This window comes from Trichomycterus rosablanca, chromosome 17, assembly GCF_030014385.1.
Source record: "Trichomycterus rosablanca isolate fTriRos1 chromosome 17, fTriRos1.hap1, whole genome shotgun sequence".
NCBI lineage: Eukaryota > Metazoa > Chordata > Actinopteri > Siluriformes > Trichomycteridae > Trichomycterus > Trichomycterus rosablanca.
Window position 1 is genome coordinate 26,661,375 of NC_086004.1, and position 19,842 is coordinate 26,681,216.

The following is a 19,842-nucleotide window of genomic DNA, read 5'->3' on the forward strand; positions in this document are numbered from 1 at the left end:
AAGCCCCAGATCTAACCTCAAAATACAATGACAATGAATCAGCCCTCATTATAGCAGATTTGTGCAATATTGTAAGATGATTTTGGATCTTTGGAAATGACAGATTCCAGTGAAGCAGCAAGGCCACTTGTTGAACACCAATTTATGGAGCCAGGTACAATCTCATACTAAGAATACAAGTCTAGAGAAATGTGAGAAAATTCATGGTCAGGGAAATGGAATAAAGAAATGACTTTCTCTACTGCATTATGACGTTTCCAAGTGCAAGAACAATTCAATTATAATAATATAAGACAGAACTTGTAACTTATTCTTTTCTTTTTCTTTTCCCCACTGTTGGACTAATAAAGGATTATCTTATCTTAACTTAAACTGGCTTGAACATCACTACCAGGCTCAGTGTCCTGCAGATGCACAGTTTGTTTATTAGGATTTAAACGTCATGTTTTACATGTTACTCATTACACAAGGTTCATCAGTTCACAGTTCACAAGTCATAGACAATTTAGTATCTCCAATTCACCTCACTTGCATGCCTTTAAACTGTGGGACGAAACCGGAGCACCCGGAGGAAACACACACGGACACGGGGAGAACATGCAAACTCCACACAGAAAGGACCTGGACCGCCCCACCTGGGGATCAAACCCAGGACCTTCTTGCTGTGAGGCGACAGTGCTACCCACTTAGCCACCGTGCCGCCCCAGATGCACAGCACTAAGAGATTAAGGTAGAAATGTTTCTAGCTAATGTTAGACAGCTACAGTAGCTGTTGCATTTCTGGACAAACAGTAAAACAGAACTGAGGAAAACAACATCTGTTGACTGCATGTTGATTCACAAAAATTTATTTGCCATACAACTTCATACTACAAACGCAATACAAAAATTAAGTACTATTTAGACTGATGCAGCAGCAGCTCAGAAATTAAGGCACTGGACGACTGATCAGAAGGTTGCTTGTTCAAGCCCCAGCTCTGGCAAGTAGCCACAGTTGTGCCCCTGAGCAAGGACCTTAACCCTCAAACGCTTGCATTGTATTCAGTCACAGCCATAACCCGCTTTGGATAAAAATAGCTGCTAATTGTCATAAATGTTAATAGACACTGAATTAAGTGTGGAGATATTTGATATTTAAGATGTAGGGTTGAGCTTGTCTTAATTTTGAGCACCGATTTTGCTCAATGGCAGCTGGGTGAGGGTCTTAATTAAAATTAAAATATCAGAAGTTGGTAAACTAGCAGGCAAACTTTCTGGTTATCTGTGACCAAGTAAAACAATAAGCAAAAGGCTAGTAAAACATCAAAAATGGCCAGAAGATCTATTTCTTAAACATCGATTATAAAAACCTGTTTTCTAAAGTGTGAGCTTGTTATTGAGTACACTTCTTTAGATGTTTTAAGTGAACAAACTACAGCGGTGGGTTTACAACAGAAGGTCTGTGGTCCTATAACCTCACCGATACTCATTAGCCGGCCTTTTCTAGATGGGTATTCTAATTATAAGATTGTATCTGGCTCATAATGAAGGGCGTGTTTTATTTAAGATAAATAAATAAATACCTCACACCATGATTGTCACATTTGAAAACAAAACCATGTGAATTTATGATTACTTAAATGATTAGCAACAAATCACAAGATGAAACACCACCGTGTTAGAGATCATTGTTAGAAAGGATTTATTTCACCACAGTGTGTTACAGAAAAATCCTAACAGTTAGTGACACACCAACCCCTTTACATTGTCCATGCAACCAAATCCTCCGGGGTAAATTTGAGCATGCAAAGAGCCCCGTTCTTCAGACATACCATATTGACTATAGATTTGATCAATTTCTCGCTTGACTCAGAGCCTGGGTCACCTTCTTTAATCTTTACCACTGGGACTTCCATTATTCGAATGCCCTGTAAAAATGAAGCATTTGACATCAACTGGCAAACCCCAGCTTACAAATTCAGCCTGATGTCCTCACAAGCCAGAAGGCGAGAACTTCAAACAAATATCAACCAAAGTCCAGGAAAGAAAATTTCCACGAACTGAATCAAGTTCAAAGTGGTCAGGGACTTTTTGTCAATTCACACAGCAGACGCTCTGCCTCTGATTAAGCTCTAAGGATGTGCCTCAACTGCAGAGTGGCAAGAGGAATGGCACATTTCAAACAAACCTGACCATCTGATGGACCTCTTATGCTTCTTCAAGGGCAAAAAGAGGAGGAAGACCAAGTCTGGAACTTGACATCAATTCACCACACACACACAAACTCCATTCTTATTCCCCTGCTACACACACACACGCACACACACTTGGACAGCACCAAAGCTGAATCTCCTAACAACCCCCCTCCCCCCAAAGCTCTCTCTAAAAGCCAAACTGAAATATTGAAAACAAACATTCAATTTAAAAGCTTCATCCAGACTCTTTCATGGCTCCTCTTCCTACATCTAAAACACTCAGCAAAACTCCAAGACATGAAAAAAATATTAGGAATGTTGATTTATTCCACAGTAAAACTGCTGCTTTTAATGTCCGTTACTTACCTAGACATTGCTGAGTTAATTTAAAGAACGTGTCATGTTATCATAGGACAATAATTAGGGCGATGCAATGCCATTATATTTTAACATTATAGAAAAATATATATTATTGATATATAGGGCCTTAAGTAATGTTTTATTTAGTGAAATTTTTAATGCTTTAATCTGTCCAATTTTATTTTTTTGCATTTTCTCCCCATTTTTCTCCCGATTTAGCGCACTCAATTTTGTCTTCCGCTGCTGAGATACCAGATTGCATCCAAGGAGAGCACATCACTGTACACGCCTCTTACGACACGTGCACAGCCCTCCTCTTCTCGCCCATGCATTCTGCACAGGCGTCTCCTCCGCCAATCAGGGTCCTTACACAGCGGAATATCCCGCTGCGCCACCTGGACACGAGTCCAATTTTATATTCTTGACATTTATTTATTTTAAAATGACTAAAGATGAATACTGTTCAGCTCCAGTGACACAGCAGTAAAATATTCATGAATAATCAGGGTTTGAAGTGTTGCTATCAACCTGTCAGGCATCTACACAGAAATGACTGGATGTGTTTTTGGCCGAACAGCCTAACCATTGGGAGACGCGCTCGTCAGTGCGCTCTCAGTGCCAGTCCCACGCCTGGATAAAAATATGAAGGGTAACATCAAGAAGAGCATCTGACAAGAAAACCGGGCCAAATCAGGTAGCCGGACCAGAATGATAATGAAGAAGCAGCTGAAAAAATACATTTATACTGTTCAGATAACATCCTAAATTAACATGGAAATAGCCCTGCAAAACATAGATTTATTTAAAATTACATAAGCAATAATCAAATCTATGTGAAACTAAATGAATCTAGGTGATAAAAACAATATTCACAAGTCACAGAAAGAAAAATATGGCTTCATTAAATTCCTGTGACTGTGGTAAGAAAAAAAACAAGGAAAACAATTATTAACTGCAACAGCCTTGTGCTGACATTAAGACAAATAGCACTGACAGAAACTATGAACCAAGACACATTATTTCCAACAGAAAACAGGAAACGCTCGCTGCACTAATGTACACATAGATCCAAAAGCCTGATATCCAGGAGAGAGGCCAGAACGAGAAGACAGGAGAGTAGCTTTGCTAATTGCTTTTCTATAAGCCCTGCAGGCATTGTAATGTAGCTTTTCCATCTCCTACGCAAAAACACAACACTAATAACTCGTCATTTTTCAAAATTACTAATGTAATGCCTCTCCATAAATTACTAAATACCTCACTCATAGATTTATACGTGATTAATGTGTTTTAAATGCATCACAGCAAAATGTATAAACCACGATCGTGTACTCTAATTAAGAGAGAGTGCAGTCAATTAGATTTTACCTCCAGCGCTTTTACAAGTGCAGCGTTACTGCCGGTTTCGCCCACCAGCACCACCCTGGTCTCTACTCTGTGCAGCATTTCTGAAAAACAGGTAAAAAAAAAAGAACCCAGCAGCACCATGAGCCTCACAGGGAATACAAATTCCAACAAACACAACACAAAAGATGTCTAGACATCTGTCTGCTACATTTAAGAGAAACAACCTAGAAGAAATAACAGCCGATATTAGGTTATTGGACAGCAGGGAGCTCTGTATTTACCCTCTGCATCCTCTGAGGTCAAGCCGAGGAATGTGTGCTCTTTCGTTGTCTCTGCCATTCTGGAGTCATAGATGGATGAGTCCACCAGCAGGCTACGGGCCATCGCAAAAGTGCTGTCAGCCATGGTGCCCTGACCCAATCCTGTCCAAAAGTGACAGAGATTAAAAAACTTGAGCAATGAAGACCGTAAGATGAAATTGTGTAGGTTTTTTTTTTAACACACAGCCTATAGTGTGTCTTGTCACACAGATTATATATAGTTAATGAGTTAATGACACATTCTTCATAATATATATATATATACATATACATATATATACTGTATATACAGTATATATTATGAAGAATGTGTCATTAACTAAGGTTAATGTAACTTCAACTTATTAACTTAATATTTGTTCTTTTTTTGTATTTACAAATTATAATCCAGTCGGCAAGCCAAAATAATAAGTAAATTCTTTGTAAGTGTCAGTTAAAGATTGAAGACAGCAATTTACAAATTGTCCTACATTTTTGGAAATGGGGTTTGTATATTGACAACTTCATTGACAAATGTATATTGTATTGTATTGTACATTGACAAATTAATTTACTGGGAAAAGTTAGGCTTTCTTCAGTTACTGGACTGGTAACCAGAAGGTTGCTGGTTCAAACCCCACTTCTGCCAAGTTACCACAATTGGGCCCCTGAACAAGGCCTTTAACCCTCAAATGCTATCAAAGAATGTATAAGTAAAAAAATTTACATGAAAAGGAAATCTGGAACCACTGTGCATTTTTCCTTTGGTTTTTTGCATTTTAAAATGTATAGCAACTCCACACCCCACACAAGCACTTTTTAGGTATGTACATGCTACCCTCAGTAATATATCTAATGCCTAGTAAAGGAATTAAATAAGTAACCAAATATTGTGTATTTTACCTGTGGGTGGGGTGTACATACTTAACATTTATTTTGAAAAAAAAAAAAAAAAAAAGTATATTTTTTACAGAAACGCCTGTACACCTGGTACATTCATGTGACTACCCAATCAGCCAGTAATGGTGCAGGCTGCATCATATCAAGCATATCTTTGCACAAAACATTTAAAAAATGTGATCTGACTGACTGACTATGGCATGGCTGTTCCAGACAGGCTTGTTTAAGTATATCAGAAAAAGCCAATGCTCTTTCACATCTAGTGAAACGGATACTAAATTAAACTAAAAGAAAAGCTATGGTAACACAAATAGGCAAGTGAAAGAATATAAATGTTTATAATTGTGCATTTCTGCACACTATATAATTAAATAATACATAGCATTATGGAATAGGGTGGCATCCTTTAGTGTACAAATATCTGATACAAAATTACCCATGACTGTTTGATATTGAACTTGAATTGTACTATTGATTCATGTATAACCTGTAACTGATGTAAAAATTCTAATACACACACAAAGTTATTAGATCGTTCAGGGAAAATCATGTCGGCAAAATGCTGCCCCACTGCATAACATACCATAGGAATCAAGATTGAGAGGTTTATAATACCTCTTAATACTATATAATAGGTATATAAAGAAAAAGTTTCTAATATTTTTTCTATTATTTATTTTGTATGTATGTACATATGTTAACATCTGCACCAAGAGAAATTCCTTGTACATCTGGTACTTGGCAAAAATAAAGATTTTGATTTTGAGCAGTCTTTCTTACTGAAGCTCCTGCCATCTGTGCCTCAAAATTACAAACTATTTTATTTATAACTTAAATTTTCTTTTTGCCAACTTGATCAAAGTAACAAAATCAAAGTCAACTAAAGCATCAACATCAACTTGCCATGGTGATGGTGGACGCTGGCGCATTTGGCTGCCGCTACCGTTACCGTATTTTACCGTATTTTACCGTATTTTATTGTATTTTTATCGTTTTTCGTTTTCATCTTTTTACACACCTTGTGGATCTATTTCTTTTATGTTACTTTTGATACTTTTATTTGTGCTTTTGATACTTTTTGTTCTTTCTACTGTACATCGCGTCTGCGGCCGGTGGTGAACGGTGGATGAGTTTTCCTGGGATCGGCACGATGTTGAACTATTCCGTTGACCAGCTGAGGAAGTTCAACAACTGCACTACTCCATCGTGTATTTCAGTCATCAAACAGCTTGGACTCCTTCGCCGGCCTCGTTATATTCACAGGGGCTCCCGGAGAAAGCTTGTTTATCTTCGAAACGGTAACGCTATTCCATCCTTCTGGTCAGCCGTGCGCACTGTCGCTCCGCAAACACGTCATCAGAGCGCTGCTGCCTTGCACACCAGTAGCGGTGTAGTCTCCATGACAACGCTGTCCACGGAGTGGGATAGGAAACGCGGAGTGGACTTAGCAAATCTCCGTTCTCTTCCTCGTTCCTCACAGCCAACTACACAACAATACCACTTGAAAATGGCATTGCTTAATGTTCGTTCACTCAACACAAAAAGTACTGTACTCAGTGAATTTATATCTGACAGTGAACTAGACTTTTTCTGTCTCACTGAAACTTGGCATAAACCCTTGGATTATTTTATGTTAAATCAGACCACGCCAATGGGATACTCGTATATTGATGAACCTCGTATGGAAGGGCGAGGTGGTGGTGTTGCTGCAGTCTATAGGGATGATATTAAAATAACCACTTTGTCTTTTCCTGCTGCTCTTTCTTTTGAACACCTGGCTTTCAAGTTGTCAGGGCCTACTCCTCTGGTCACTGCTGTAGTTTATCGTCCGCCAAAGCCAAACGCTTCCTTTCTCTCTGATTTTTCAGATTTTTTAACCCAGCTTAGTGCCCTCTCATCCTCTGTACTGCTTATGGGTGATTTTAACATCCATATTGATGACAACAACTGTAAATTTGCCAGGGAATTTTTGGAATTGTTACAGTGTTTTAATTTCACACAACATATACATTTTCCAACTCATAAAAAAGGTCATACTCTTGACCTTGTCTGCTCTACTGGTGTCCTAGTTCATCAGCCGTCCAGCCATGACCTTACTGTCTCTGATCATTTGACAATCATCATGGACATTGAGGTCACTAGGCCCATCACTAGAGCTAAACGTAAAATATCCTTCAGGAATCTTCAATATATCTCTCCCTCTGCTTTCTCAGATTCTCTTGTTAAAAAGATGTCTGTCTGTCCTGTACTGTCTAGTAATTCATCTGACCTTGTCGATTACTATAATGACATACTCGCCTCATGTCTTGATGAGCTGGCTCCTTTGAGAACCAAATTTGTTTCATTTAGTCATTCTGCACCATGGTACACAATTGAGCTTCACCAAATGAAATCCCGTAAACGCCAGCTTGAAAGACTTTATAAGAAAACCGGTCTAACAGTACATTATCAGATTTATTCTGATTATCTTCAACATTACAAAGACGCTCTTACGGCAGCCCGATCCACTTACTATTCCGAACTCATACATGCTGGATCAACAAATCCTAAGACTCTCTTTTCCACAATAAATAAACTTCTCAAACCAGTTGACAATACTACCAATTCCTTTACAGTTGACAAGTGTAACTCTTACCTCTCATTTTTTCAAACAAAAGTTGAGAATATCCACAATTTTCTGACAGTTTCCCCTGTCATCTCTGTTTCTCCGCCTATCTCATCTCAATTTATTACCCAGCCTCTGTCTCAGTTCTCACCTGTGTCTCTTTTGGACCTATCTGAGATCTTAACAGGGATGCGAAGCTCCACTTGTGTTTTGGATCCTGCTCCATCAAAACTTGTTAAGGGTTGTTTTCCAGTTATCTCATCACTTATCACAGAGATAATCAATTCCTCTCTTAGTTCTGGCTCAGTCCCTCAATCACTCAAATTGGCTGCTGTTACTCCCATACTTAAAAAACCTGGACTTGACTCTAACATTATGAGTAACTTTCGGCCCATTTCCAATCTTCCATTTCTGTCGAAAATACTGGAACGTGTTGTTGCCTCACAGCTCAAAGATCACCTAAATTCCAATAATCTATTTGAATCATTTCAGTCTGGTTTCCGCCCCCAGCACAGCACTGAGTCAGCCCTCCTCAAAGTCACAAATGACCTTCTTCTTTCCTCAGACTCTGGACAAATTAATATTCTCGTCCTCCTTGATCTTACTGCAGCTTTTGACACCATTAATCACTCCATTCTTCTGTCCCGCCTTGAATCCTCTGTCAACATCACTGGTACTGCCCTTTTGTGGTTAAGGTCATATCTCATAAACAGACAACAGTTTGTTAATATCAACAATTGTAGTTCTGCCATTGCTCCACTGTCCCAAGGCGTTCCCCAAGGCTCAGTGTTAGGTCCCCTTTTGTTTATTCTTTATATGCTCCCCCTTGGTGACATCATACGTCGGCATGGTTTACATTTCCACTGCTATGCTGATGATATTCAGCTTTACATCTCCTCCAAATCCATTAATACTGAACTTCACTCCACTCTGACAAATTGCATCACTGAAATGAAATTGTGGATGAAAGCTAATTTCCTCAAATTAAACTGTGAAAAATCAGATATGATCATCGTAGGTCCTACAACCCTGGCAAAAACCACAAAAAATTTTCAAATTACCATTGATAATGACACTTTGTCTCCGTCTTCTAACATCCGAAATCTTGGTGTAATTTTTGATAGCAACCTCTCTTTTGACCGCCATGTAAATCACATCACCAAAACTGCTTTCTTTCATCTAAAAAACATAGCACGTCTACGTCCATCACTCTCCTTTTCTGCTGCCGAAACCTTGATTCATGCTTTTATTACATCCAGAATTGATTATTGCAATAGCATCCTTTATGGTACATCTAACAAAATCCTAAAAAAACTTCAGTATATCCAGAATTCAGCTGCTCGCCTCCTTACTCATACTCGCTCCCGTGATCATATTACACCTGTTCTACAAAAACTTCATTGGCTTCCCGTTGCTCAACGCATTCAATTCAAAATTCTTCTATTCACTCACAAAGCTCTCCATAATCAGGCCCCATCCTACCTCACCGACCTGCTCCATCAGCACATTCCCTCCCGTAGCCTTCGCTCTTCTGAGGCTAACCTACTGTCCATACCCTCTAGGACCAAGCACCGGACCTGGGGTGACAGGGCCTTTTCCATAGCTGCTCCATCTTTATGGAATGCTCTCCCCAAACACCTACGAGATTGTCCTGACCTGTCCAAATTCAAGTCACTTCTCAAAACTCATCTATTCAGAGTGGCATTTAACTTGTAACAACACAAAATAAATGCTTTTATTTTTGCTATTCTTTTTAATAGTTTTTATACTTAGATCACGACAGAAATGTGAAGTCCTAGATCCTAAAACTTGTAAAGTTTTCAGTTTCCTGATTGCATGTAAATCTGTCCTGTTTCTGTCTAATTTTAAGAAATTGTTCTATATTTGTTGTTCTCTCTCATAATTTAGCTAATTTTTAATGAACTGTCTTATGCTGCTCTCTTTGTTTTTATCTTAATTATTCTTGATGTTGATGTACTATTTTGATTTTGTACTATGATTTGTATGGTGTATGTACGTATTTGTTTTGATTATTTGTCTTATGTAAAGCGTCTTTGAGTATCTTGAAAAGCGCTATATAAATAAAATGTATTATTATTATTATTAAAGCTGTTGGCTGGATATTTCAGGTTGGTGGACTATTCTCAGTCCAGCAGTGAGTGACAGTGAGGTGTTTAAAAACTCCAGCAGCGCTGCTGTGTCTGATCCACTCATACCAGCACAACACACACTAACACACCACCACCACGGCAGTGTCACTGCAATGGTGAGAATGATCCACCACCTAAATAATACCTACTCTGTAGTGGTCCTGACCATTGAAGAACAGGGTAAAAGGAGGTTAAAAAGTATGTAGAGAAACAGATGGACTACAGTCAGTAATTGTAGAACTACAAAGTGTTGATAAAATGGACAGTGTGTGTAGAAACAAAGAGCTAGTTTTAATGTTATGGCTGAGCGGTGTATATATGTACCTATATATATGTATATGTATATGTATATGTATATGTATATGTACACATATATATGTACACACACACATATATATATATATATATATATATATATATATATATATACACATATATATTTTTTATATATATATATTATTATATATTATTAAAGCTTTAGGCTTTAATTTAGACATTATTTGTTTATTAAAGCAGGTAAAATAAATCTATTGAATGATGTAGTAGTAGTAGTAGTAGTAGTAGTAGTAGTAGTAGTAGTAGTAGTAGTAGTAGTACAGTAGTGACAGGTACATGGCACCTGTAGGCGGCCAGGTCGGTTTAGCACAGGCTACTGCCAGCAATGGTCAGCAAGCTAAATGCTAAAGGGGAAAAAGTAACACATTACACTTAGAAAGGTTTAGTAGTTTGCAAAATAAGAACTTACCAAAGACCGGAGTGAAGAGAAACCAGTGTAAAGTGTTTGTAAAAAAACGAACTTTAGTTTAGCTGGTTGGTTGACCAGCTAAGCTAAGCAGGCTAACTACCTAGCACTGTTGCTACAGTCTTTACTCCCCAGCTAAACAACTAACCGGCCACAAAACCACGTTATTATTAACATTAAAGTTTAATTCCAGGAATGAGTCGTGTCCGTTAGGTAAACTCTTTTTGCTAAATGAGAATAACAGCACTAAGACGCGAGTGTAAACATGAAGTCCATGTTTCAGACATTTCAGCTCTCGGTCACTTCAGTCTCCAAATTCAAAACGCACAGCAAACCGAACAGCCGCGCGCCCATTGGCTGAGGGCTATGATGTCATCGGGGCTGGTGTGACGCGCCTTCTGATTGGCTGAGAAATTCAAACAGGGAATGCACAATGCAGTACAGTGTTAGCGCCGTGACTGAACATGAGTGGTGCAGATGCACTGGACAAGGTCCCAGTGTCAATGTCTCAATGTCTCACTACATACATATAGTAAAACACGCATTACATATACGTTCACACATATACATTAATTATACTCACATTGTCATATTCACACTCCCTACACGTTAACACAAACGTCACACATACAAAGCACCAACACACTGACACAAGCACTTTATGCACATTAACACTGCCAACACACCCAAAGTACCAACACTCTAACACAAGCACTACATACACATAAACACTAATACAGGCACTTCATGCACAATAACACTATCTACACACTCAAAGTACCAACACCCTAACACAAGCACTACATACACTCAAACACTAATATAAGTGCTACATACACATTAACACTACCTACACACCCAAAGTACCAACACACATACACAACAATAACATACACATAAACACTAATACAGACACTTCATGCACATAAACACTACCTACACACCCAAAGTACCAACACATCTAATGCAAGCACTTTAAGACAATAGTACCTACACACTCAAAGTACCAACACACTAATACAAGCACTTCATGACAATAACACTACCTACACACCCACAGTACCAACACATCTAATGCAAGCACTTCAAGACAATAGTACCCACACATCCAAAGCACCAAAACACACAAAAGTGCTACATACACACTAACACTACCTACACACCCAAAGCACAAACACACTAATACAAGCACTACTTACACATAAACACTAATATAAGCACTGCATACACTGTTACACCCAAAGCACCAACACACTAATACAAGCACTTAATGCACAACAACACTAATACTTGTATAAGCACTGCATACACTATTACACCCAAAGGTGTAACCAACACACTAGCACATGGACCATACACAGAAACACTACCTACATACACAAGAACTACATACACATCAACACTGCCTACACCCAATGTACCAACACCAACCCAATGAACTACAAACACGAGACTTATATACACATTACCACTGCCTACACACCCAGAGTACCAACACACTTACACATACACTACATTCACACAGTAAAAACACATGTACATATGCACCACATACACCTCAACCCAACATACCCACTTACAGTACAAAACACACTTACACATACACAACATAGCCACACACTTACAGCAAAATCACATTTGTACTTGCACCACATACATACTTACAGTACACACATCCACACCCACTGCATACACACTCACATTACTTACACACTCAGAGTACAAACACACTTAAACATGCACTCCTTTCATGTTCTTTTATCTGAAACAGCCAGGGAGTTCTTAAAATTTCCCTGGTGAGGAGTGCAGAAAGGTCAGTAACAGTCAACAGCACACAGAGAACAGAATTCGAGGAATTTATGCCGCCAGTAAGCTGCAGCTGATGTGAAGACTTTTACAATGTATGTTTAGCATTCATAAAAAATTTTAATCTTTAATTTACATGTCAAAACTGTTTTAGTGAGGACACCAACAGCAAAGAACAGCTTCAATGCACATTGAATTAAAGTAGTGGAGAGATGGAACACCACATTTCCAAATTTGTTTTATCAGATGGTGTTTTTATTGTGATGAAAAGTGGTGTTTAATACGTTTGTACAAATCACTTATGGGTGTTTAGATAAGTTGAAGTCTGTGACTGAGAAGGCAATATCACTTGATTTATATAATTTACTTAACAAATGTTTGCAAGTTTTCACTGTGTCTGCATGGGTTTCCTCCAGGAGCCCTGGTTTCCTACCACGGTACAAAGACATGTGTACGTTAGGTGAACTGGAGACACAAACTTACCACTGACTGTGTTTGACATTGAACTTGTACTATTCAATCTTGTGTAACCTGTAACTTCCTGTCCTGTCACTAATGTAGGCAAAGTGTAAAACATAACCTTAAAATCCTAATAAACACACAAAGTTATCAGATCATTCAGTGAAAATAATTTGTCTCATTTTGCCCTGTCCTGAACATCCTCCTCTGTCATGCCCTCCCTCACCGCATCCATCTCCTCACCTCCTCTTTGTCCTTTCCTTTCCTCCTCCTGTCTGGCGGCTCCATCCTCTATTACACAAAGCAAAAAGTTGACGTTTTTTGTCAAACAGGTTCGACGTGACCTCTCAGAGGTCTGCTTCTTAATTTTGTCACTGTGGTGTCTCCAGATGTCTGGCTTTTAATTATTTTTTTACAAAGTGGCTTTAAAAAGGCAATGAGACTCCTGTGCCAGTCTGAAGGACACACCAATGAGTGCTTATGTCTTTTTCTTTTCTTTCTTCCTTCCTTTGTGTTGGCCATGCAGTTTTTTCATTGCTCTTGTGGTCCCTATGGAGTTCTAAAAGTCCCCCTGTGTAGAACAAAGCCAAGTGATGCTTCTTACAGTCTCACCCAGACTACCACAAGCTAAATAATCATGCAAGACTAACCACCCAGTTCTAAGTTCAGGTAGAACTTTAAAAAGGTGCAATAGTGGGGTTTTTTTCAAGAGCATTCAAAATTAATTTATGGTGTTTACTACATGTCCCTAAAGTAGACACAGTGTTACTAAGGTATTAAGGTATTGTGCCTAGTGTTCTCAGACAGCACCAGATAAATAAATAAATAAATAAATAAATAAATAAATGCTTTTTCACAAAGTAAAGCAGGATATGTGGCTAATCTTTTATTCTTTATCTTCAATACAGAGCTTTTCATCCTGTTCAGGTTGTGGTGGGTCCAGTACAGATTTGACACGATGGCATTCATTTAAAAATAACCAAATCAGTGAACCAACCTTGTTGGATCTAAAAAAGTGCTCTCTTTCTCTTACTCTCTCTCTCCCATTTAAATGTTTTACCTGGTCAGGGTCACAGTGGTCAGCTTCCCCAGAATCACTGGGTGCAGTGCAGCAACACAAGGGCATCTGCCAATGTCTGTCATGTCACTCATATCTGTCATGTCAACATCTGACTGGCCGATAACACTGCTGGGGATTCGAACCCTGGATCCCACCAGTAATGGGCTAGTGTAATTTAGAGCTCGTATTATTCCTTTCCCTTCTTTTCTCCCAATCTAGTTATTTCCAGTTTCCTACTGTAATTCCTCTGACTCTAGCTACACTAATCTTACTGTCTCGGGAGAGATGCAGACTCACATGTGCCCTCTCTGACACACGTGTAATCACCAATCTTCTCCAGTCAGTCTTACGGATCTCATATTAAAGCTGTAGCACGGAGAAACCACATTCGACCTTCCATCCCACACACATGGCCAGCTGTATTTGTTGTATGGACGGCTGGGTTGGTAGCACTGCTGAGCTAAAACACTTTGCAGGGGTTAGCGCATTAGACTGCTGCGTTACCTGAAGCTTTAGTCTAGACATGATGCAAGTGTCCATTTTTTCTTCACCTTAAACAATGCTGGTTACTAACCTTGGTAGCTGGTACAGTCAGAAAATTCAGAGTTTCCAGTTGTCATGAATGCAGCATTTCAATATGTGGGTGGGGGTGGGTCATTTCTGGTACAAAAACAAAATTTGAAGGCTAAAAGACCCATAGAGAAAAGTATCAGGAGAAAATACAAAGTAGTTACATAAAGAAATTTACCAGAAAGCTATTACACAAGAAATAATTCAGCAAATACAAGGAGTATATAAATTCTTTATATTACACATACATATAATAGATGCTATTTTTTACTCCAAATTGCTGCATTTCTGACCAACAAGGTCAAGAAGATAAGTGTGCTGAGATAAGTTCTTTTCCATTTTGATCAACAAAAGACATTAATAATCTATACAAAACATTTCAGAGTGATCATTTCAGCAGGACAAAACAACGTTGAGTCTTTTTGGAGCTGACACTCCAACAACACGCCTTAAAACAGATTCTTAAAACAGCTTTTTTCTTCTTCATTTCAAAAAGTTGATGTGTTTGCTGTAAGGCACAGCAGATATGCTAACTATAGTTAGCTGTAACAGCTGACCAGCCATGTCAGCCATTGCTTCGCATCAACAGAATCCAGGGCCAAAAATAGTAATACTTTTCAGTTGTCACACACTTCCACTGACATCGCAAGAGCGGACATAGCAGCAACAGGTTGTCCCAACTCCCCCACAAGGGTGTGTTTAGTGGGGAGGAATCCTGCGTGTTCTGTGGAGGCGTGGCACCGTAATACAGTGGGGGGAAAAAACCCAGACAAAAAGACACATGTTCAACATGCAAGTCTGTTTTCCGGCGCTGGTAGCAACCCAACACTGTCCTCCGTCTCCTCTGTATCAGTCAGAGCTGCAGTGCACAGGTCACTAAAGATATCTGAAAAAAAGAGAGAGAAAGATGAAAAGCTGTTAAATGGTGAATAAGATATATTCATGTGTATAAAACAGGTAAGCAAAGCAATAAGCACATACTGTAAAGGAAATTAAAGGCCTTGCAGTCAAAGCAAGAGTCAGTAAATGCAAAGCAACAATCCAAACAGTCAGTGTTATGTAGGAATGTAAGACCGGGGCGACGCCAGGAATGTTTTAGCAGGTGCTTTAGGGTAGCTGAATTATCTAGAGTAATGATATCACATCTTAAATACCAGTATACCAAGTAACCCATCAAGAAATGACAACAGAAAAACTAATAAATACACTTCATATATACATAAATGTTTTACCAAGTACAGAAATTATTTAATTAATTTATTTATCTATTTTGCCATTTTTACATATTTACTTCCATAATTTCTAAGAATGTGACTTTAAACATGTTTTGTCCCTTATATAGAGAACAAAACATTATTAAAAATGCATACAGTAATTAATTACAAGAAAAAATGACCATGTATATTTTCATGTCATTTTTATGTTTTACCACTGCTTTATTTTGGTCAGGGTTGCAGTGGGTCCAGCTTTCCCAGAATCACTGGGCGCAGGGCAGTAATACACCCTGGACGGGATGCCAATCCATCACAACCACCAACTACCAGCGCATTCATTTTGAAGTGTAGTAGATCCTACATTCATTTTTTCTATTATTATTATTATTATTATTATTATTATTTGCTATGTTTCACCTGAAGTTAAGGTTAGCCAACTTGGTCAGATGAATCCCTGGTTCCCAGGACCCATGTTGCTGTGTGGCACTCACTCTGTCAGTCATGCCACCATCATCAGATGAAATATTTAATGTACTTGTTTACTATAAAACCGAATTAGACATGATTTAGAGTAGCTGCAGCGCCCCCTAGTGGCACTACTGTGCGTTTCCTTTTAAAATCCACTAAAAATAGTCGTGACAAGTCTAAGCAGTTTAAGGAGCAGCGACCACTAAAACATGCTTTGCTTAGCCTTCAGAAGCTTATATAAAATGTTAATAAATGTTATAAATCCATAATCTATCAATAAGTTCAAACAGAGTAAACGAAACATTTAAACATTTATTGTAAGAGTCAAAATGATGCTTTGGTGAATGTAGTACCCGATTATTCCATAACATGAGAACTTATTTGGCTGATAAAATTCAAAATGAGTTTTGTCCCATGCTTAGAAGACCTTTTTTGAGTGCTAATTTTATTTAAAAATAAGGTGTGGTCCTGCTAGGCCATTTCTAACATCTGAAAAGTACTCACAATGTTACTGCTCGCTCAAGTGAGTAAAAGCTTTTTGTACAAAAACACTCATTAATTCACAGCTTATAAAGATATGTGGTATGTGATATCCGTTAAGCAGCTTGTTATGACAAGAACAGGGCTTCAAGCAAGAGGCGAAGCAAGGCCAGGCAACATGGAATGGCAAAAATGCCTAAGTAGATGACTTCATGCTCTAGTTGGTCTCCTGCCAAAATACAAATCCTTAAATGCAAAGCAGCTCAGTGCCACATTCAACACCCATTCCCACCACATTCTTAGTTACTTTGATCTCAGTCGATGGCTTGAGGATGTTCACTCTGTTTCTGAGCGAATAGGGGTGTAAGTGACATAGTGGGTCAAAACAAATTGGCCTCATGTTAAAAAAGACTGACAGGGATGGGCAGCAACTACAAGCATAAACATAATAACATACAATATCCAAATTATCAGAATATAAAAAAAGTACAGTATTAGAAATAATGTTATCTAAAGATACAGCATACAGCACACTGGAACACTGTAATTTCCCTTCAGCGATTATTAAAGTTATATCTTATATTTGTATTTAAAAACTACAGGATTGCATTTTGTAAACGTGACAGATTAGAAATGACGATTTAGCTCTACAGTGGTACCTTGGTTCTGGGAGTGGCATTGAGTTTAAAAGGCGTTGAGTTTTAAGGTATTTTTTCCCATAACGATGTTTGGGAAACCTGTTAATGCGTTTCATGGTCCTGTGGAACTGCATATATTTTGGGCATATGTAAAATAATGAGGTTGTTGTTGACACTTATACACTTGAAATAAGACAAATATAATATAAAAACACTAAAATACAATTGAAAACAGTTAAAAATCAACTTGCGAAGTTGCGAGCAGTAATAATTAAGAGATGTTTAGTTTTTTTTGTTGTTCTTTTAATACATTAAGTTACATTATTTTTTTAATGATAAGCATTTTATATTCTTACAAAAGCTCAAGCTGTAACAAAGTTTAAAAGTGAAACAGGAGAAAAATCCAGCTTAACACAGATACATGTGGAGCTTTCAGAGTAAATTTGATGGCTATTCCACACAAATGCAGATTCGTCTCATGTTCGTATGATGTTTTACCGCACTGCTTAAGCCAAGCGCTAAGCACAGCGCTGAGCAAAGCAGCAGTCACACACACGTTGAGTTTAGGGGACGTTGAGTTACAAGGTACCACTGTATAACTCAAAAATTTAAGTGTTTAATCAAACAACTGATTCTTTGGTTTCTTCAGTATGAAGGCACACCAAAGGTAAACTAGCAACACTGTTTCTACAGCCACCACACAAAGAATCGTTTTATTTATATATTTATTTTCACTAACTGCTTTATACTGGTCATGGTTGGTCCATTGCCACCCAGAAACACTAAGCAAAGGGTGGAAATATCTTCTGGATAGGTCAACAGTCATCAGTCAAACTTAGATCAGCAAATGTAACCCGGCTTATGTTGCTGTGTGGCACCCACTATATTAGCTGTGCCACCATGGCGTTTAAATTATTTTCTGACAACAATGTACAATTGAAACAGCAATTTTTGTTCTACAAATTTAAAAATACAAAAGTCAGTATTTTAAATAATGCCCATCCATGCAGACTGAGAGACAGTATGTTGTTATGATGATGTTGTTAAAATGTGATTTTTAAAGGTGAATTATTAGTATGAAATTGGCTTCAATAGAAGGAAAATACAAATGTAACTTCCACCCCTTAACGCTCGTTTCTAAGTGGGTTAGACTGAATACCAGTGTCACTGTAAATGTTCACTCCTCCTGCTGTAGACTGCAGGATGCTGGGTGGAACCAGCCCTGTCTTCAGAGTAATTAGGTTCTTGACTAGCCTACAACATGAGAAGAAATTGTCAATCAATTTAATAAAACTCAGGCTCAAAATCTACAGGTTTATGAATTTACGGGTATTTTTCCATGTTTCCAATGTTTATAAATGTATTATATTCAAGTAAGTATCCAAATGTCTAAATAGAAAAATAGACAATATTTAAATGAATATACAAATTAAATAAATGCTATATTCACTTTTTCTGTTGTAGAATGCCACTTTTAAATTAAACCCAAACCCCTGCCTGCACTGAATGCACGTGGGGAATCATGTAATGAGCAATGGTGTAGTCAGGGTGAATTTGATGAATTTAACCACAGTATGCCCACTATTTAGGACTGAATTGTATTGCTGGTACTAAGGAACAAATCTTTAAGGTGGCTGCTACTACATTTGTAGGTATGTGATGTAACATTGCTGACTGATAACGGTAACAGGATGCCTTTTAATTTCAAAGGCTAGATATGAAATTACTTATACTGATATGTACTGATACAGGCATAGAAATTGCACAGTGCTTACTTGTTAGCTATAAGCTTTGCTTAGCAGTGTATCTTTAAAAACAAAAACATTTGATTAAACACCTAACCTGGTCTTGCCTGATAAACTGCTGATTAATCATAACAGTTTGTGTAACTTTAAGTTACATTCATGACGGGAACGGTAGTTACTCCTTACACAAGATTAATCACTTCTCAAGGTTATATCAAACACAGTCATGGACAATTTAGTATCTCTAATTCACCTCACTTGCACGTCTTTGGACTGTGAGCACCCGGAGGAAACCCACACAGACAGGGAGAACATGCAAACTCCACACAGAAAGGACCCGGACCGCCCCACCTGGGGATCAAACCCAGAACCTTCTTGCTGTGAGGCGACAGTGCTACCCACTTAGCCACCGTGCCACCCTATTGCTAATGTAAATAAAATTTGGTGCTTCTGAGTCGCAGTGGTAAAATATGCTTGCACACTACCAGGGGCAGCCTAAAGGAAAACAAAATGTAAATAGAACTAAAAAACTAGAAATACATGAACCTGAAAAAGTAAAATACAAATATTAGATTACAGTATCATTACTAAAAAAAATACTAAAAACTACTAAAAATGATTAGGAAAATATGAGAAGAGGTATTTCAATTAGAAAATTATGATCAGTTTTTAATGGAAAGATCTGGCTGATTTGAGCAATTTGTGCAGTTTAAACAGCACTTTATTATGTTTTGCTTCTGTTACATGCATTTTACATACTGTCCCAAATATTCTATGAAAAAGGTTTGTTAATGTGTCATCCAATCACAATTTTGCCATCTACCA

At 38.1% G+C, this 19,842-nt stretch overlaps 2 protein-coding genes across 6 annotated transcripts in view; both read right to left on the bottom strand.

The window, feature by feature from the left end:
* The window catches only part of ect2 (epithelial cell transforming 2), a 37,501-nt gene extending 26,655 nt beyond the window's left edge, over positions 1-10,846 (bottom strand). The window contains exons 1-4 of the mRNA XM_063012643.1: positions 10,581-10,846; positions 4,163-4,303; positions 3,903-3,982; positions 1,812-1,907 (exon numbers count right to left, since the gene is read on the bottom strand). Coding sequence (XP_062868713.1) covers positions 1,812-1,907; positions 3,903-3,982; positions 4,163-4,286 — 300 coding nt within the window. The 5' untranslated portion in view covers positions 4,287-4,303; positions 10,581-10,846. The remainder of the gene's footprint in view (positions 1-1,811; positions 1,908-3,902; positions 3,983-4,162; positions 4,304-10,580) is intronic.
* A 3,886-nt stretch (positions 10,847-14,732) lies between these two features.
* The window catches only part of mcf2l2 (MCF.2 cell line derived transforming sequence-like 2), a 94,310-nt gene continuing 89,200 nt past the window's right edge, over positions 14,733-19,842 (bottom strand). For 4 of the 5 annotated variants that reach the window (XM_063013282.1, XM_063013281.1, XM_063013283.1 and 1 more), the window contains exons 33-34: positions 18,432-18,526; positions 14,733-15,358 (exon numbers count right to left, since the gene is read on the bottom strand). In XM_063013282.1, the coding sequence (XP_062869352.1) occupies positions 15,258-15,358; positions 18,432-18,526 (196 nt within the window). In that variant the 3' untranslated portion in view covers positions 14,733-15,257. The remainder of the gene's footprint in view (positions 15,359-18,431; positions 18,527-19,842) is intronic. The other variant, XM_063013285.1, reaches the window with a different exon arrangement.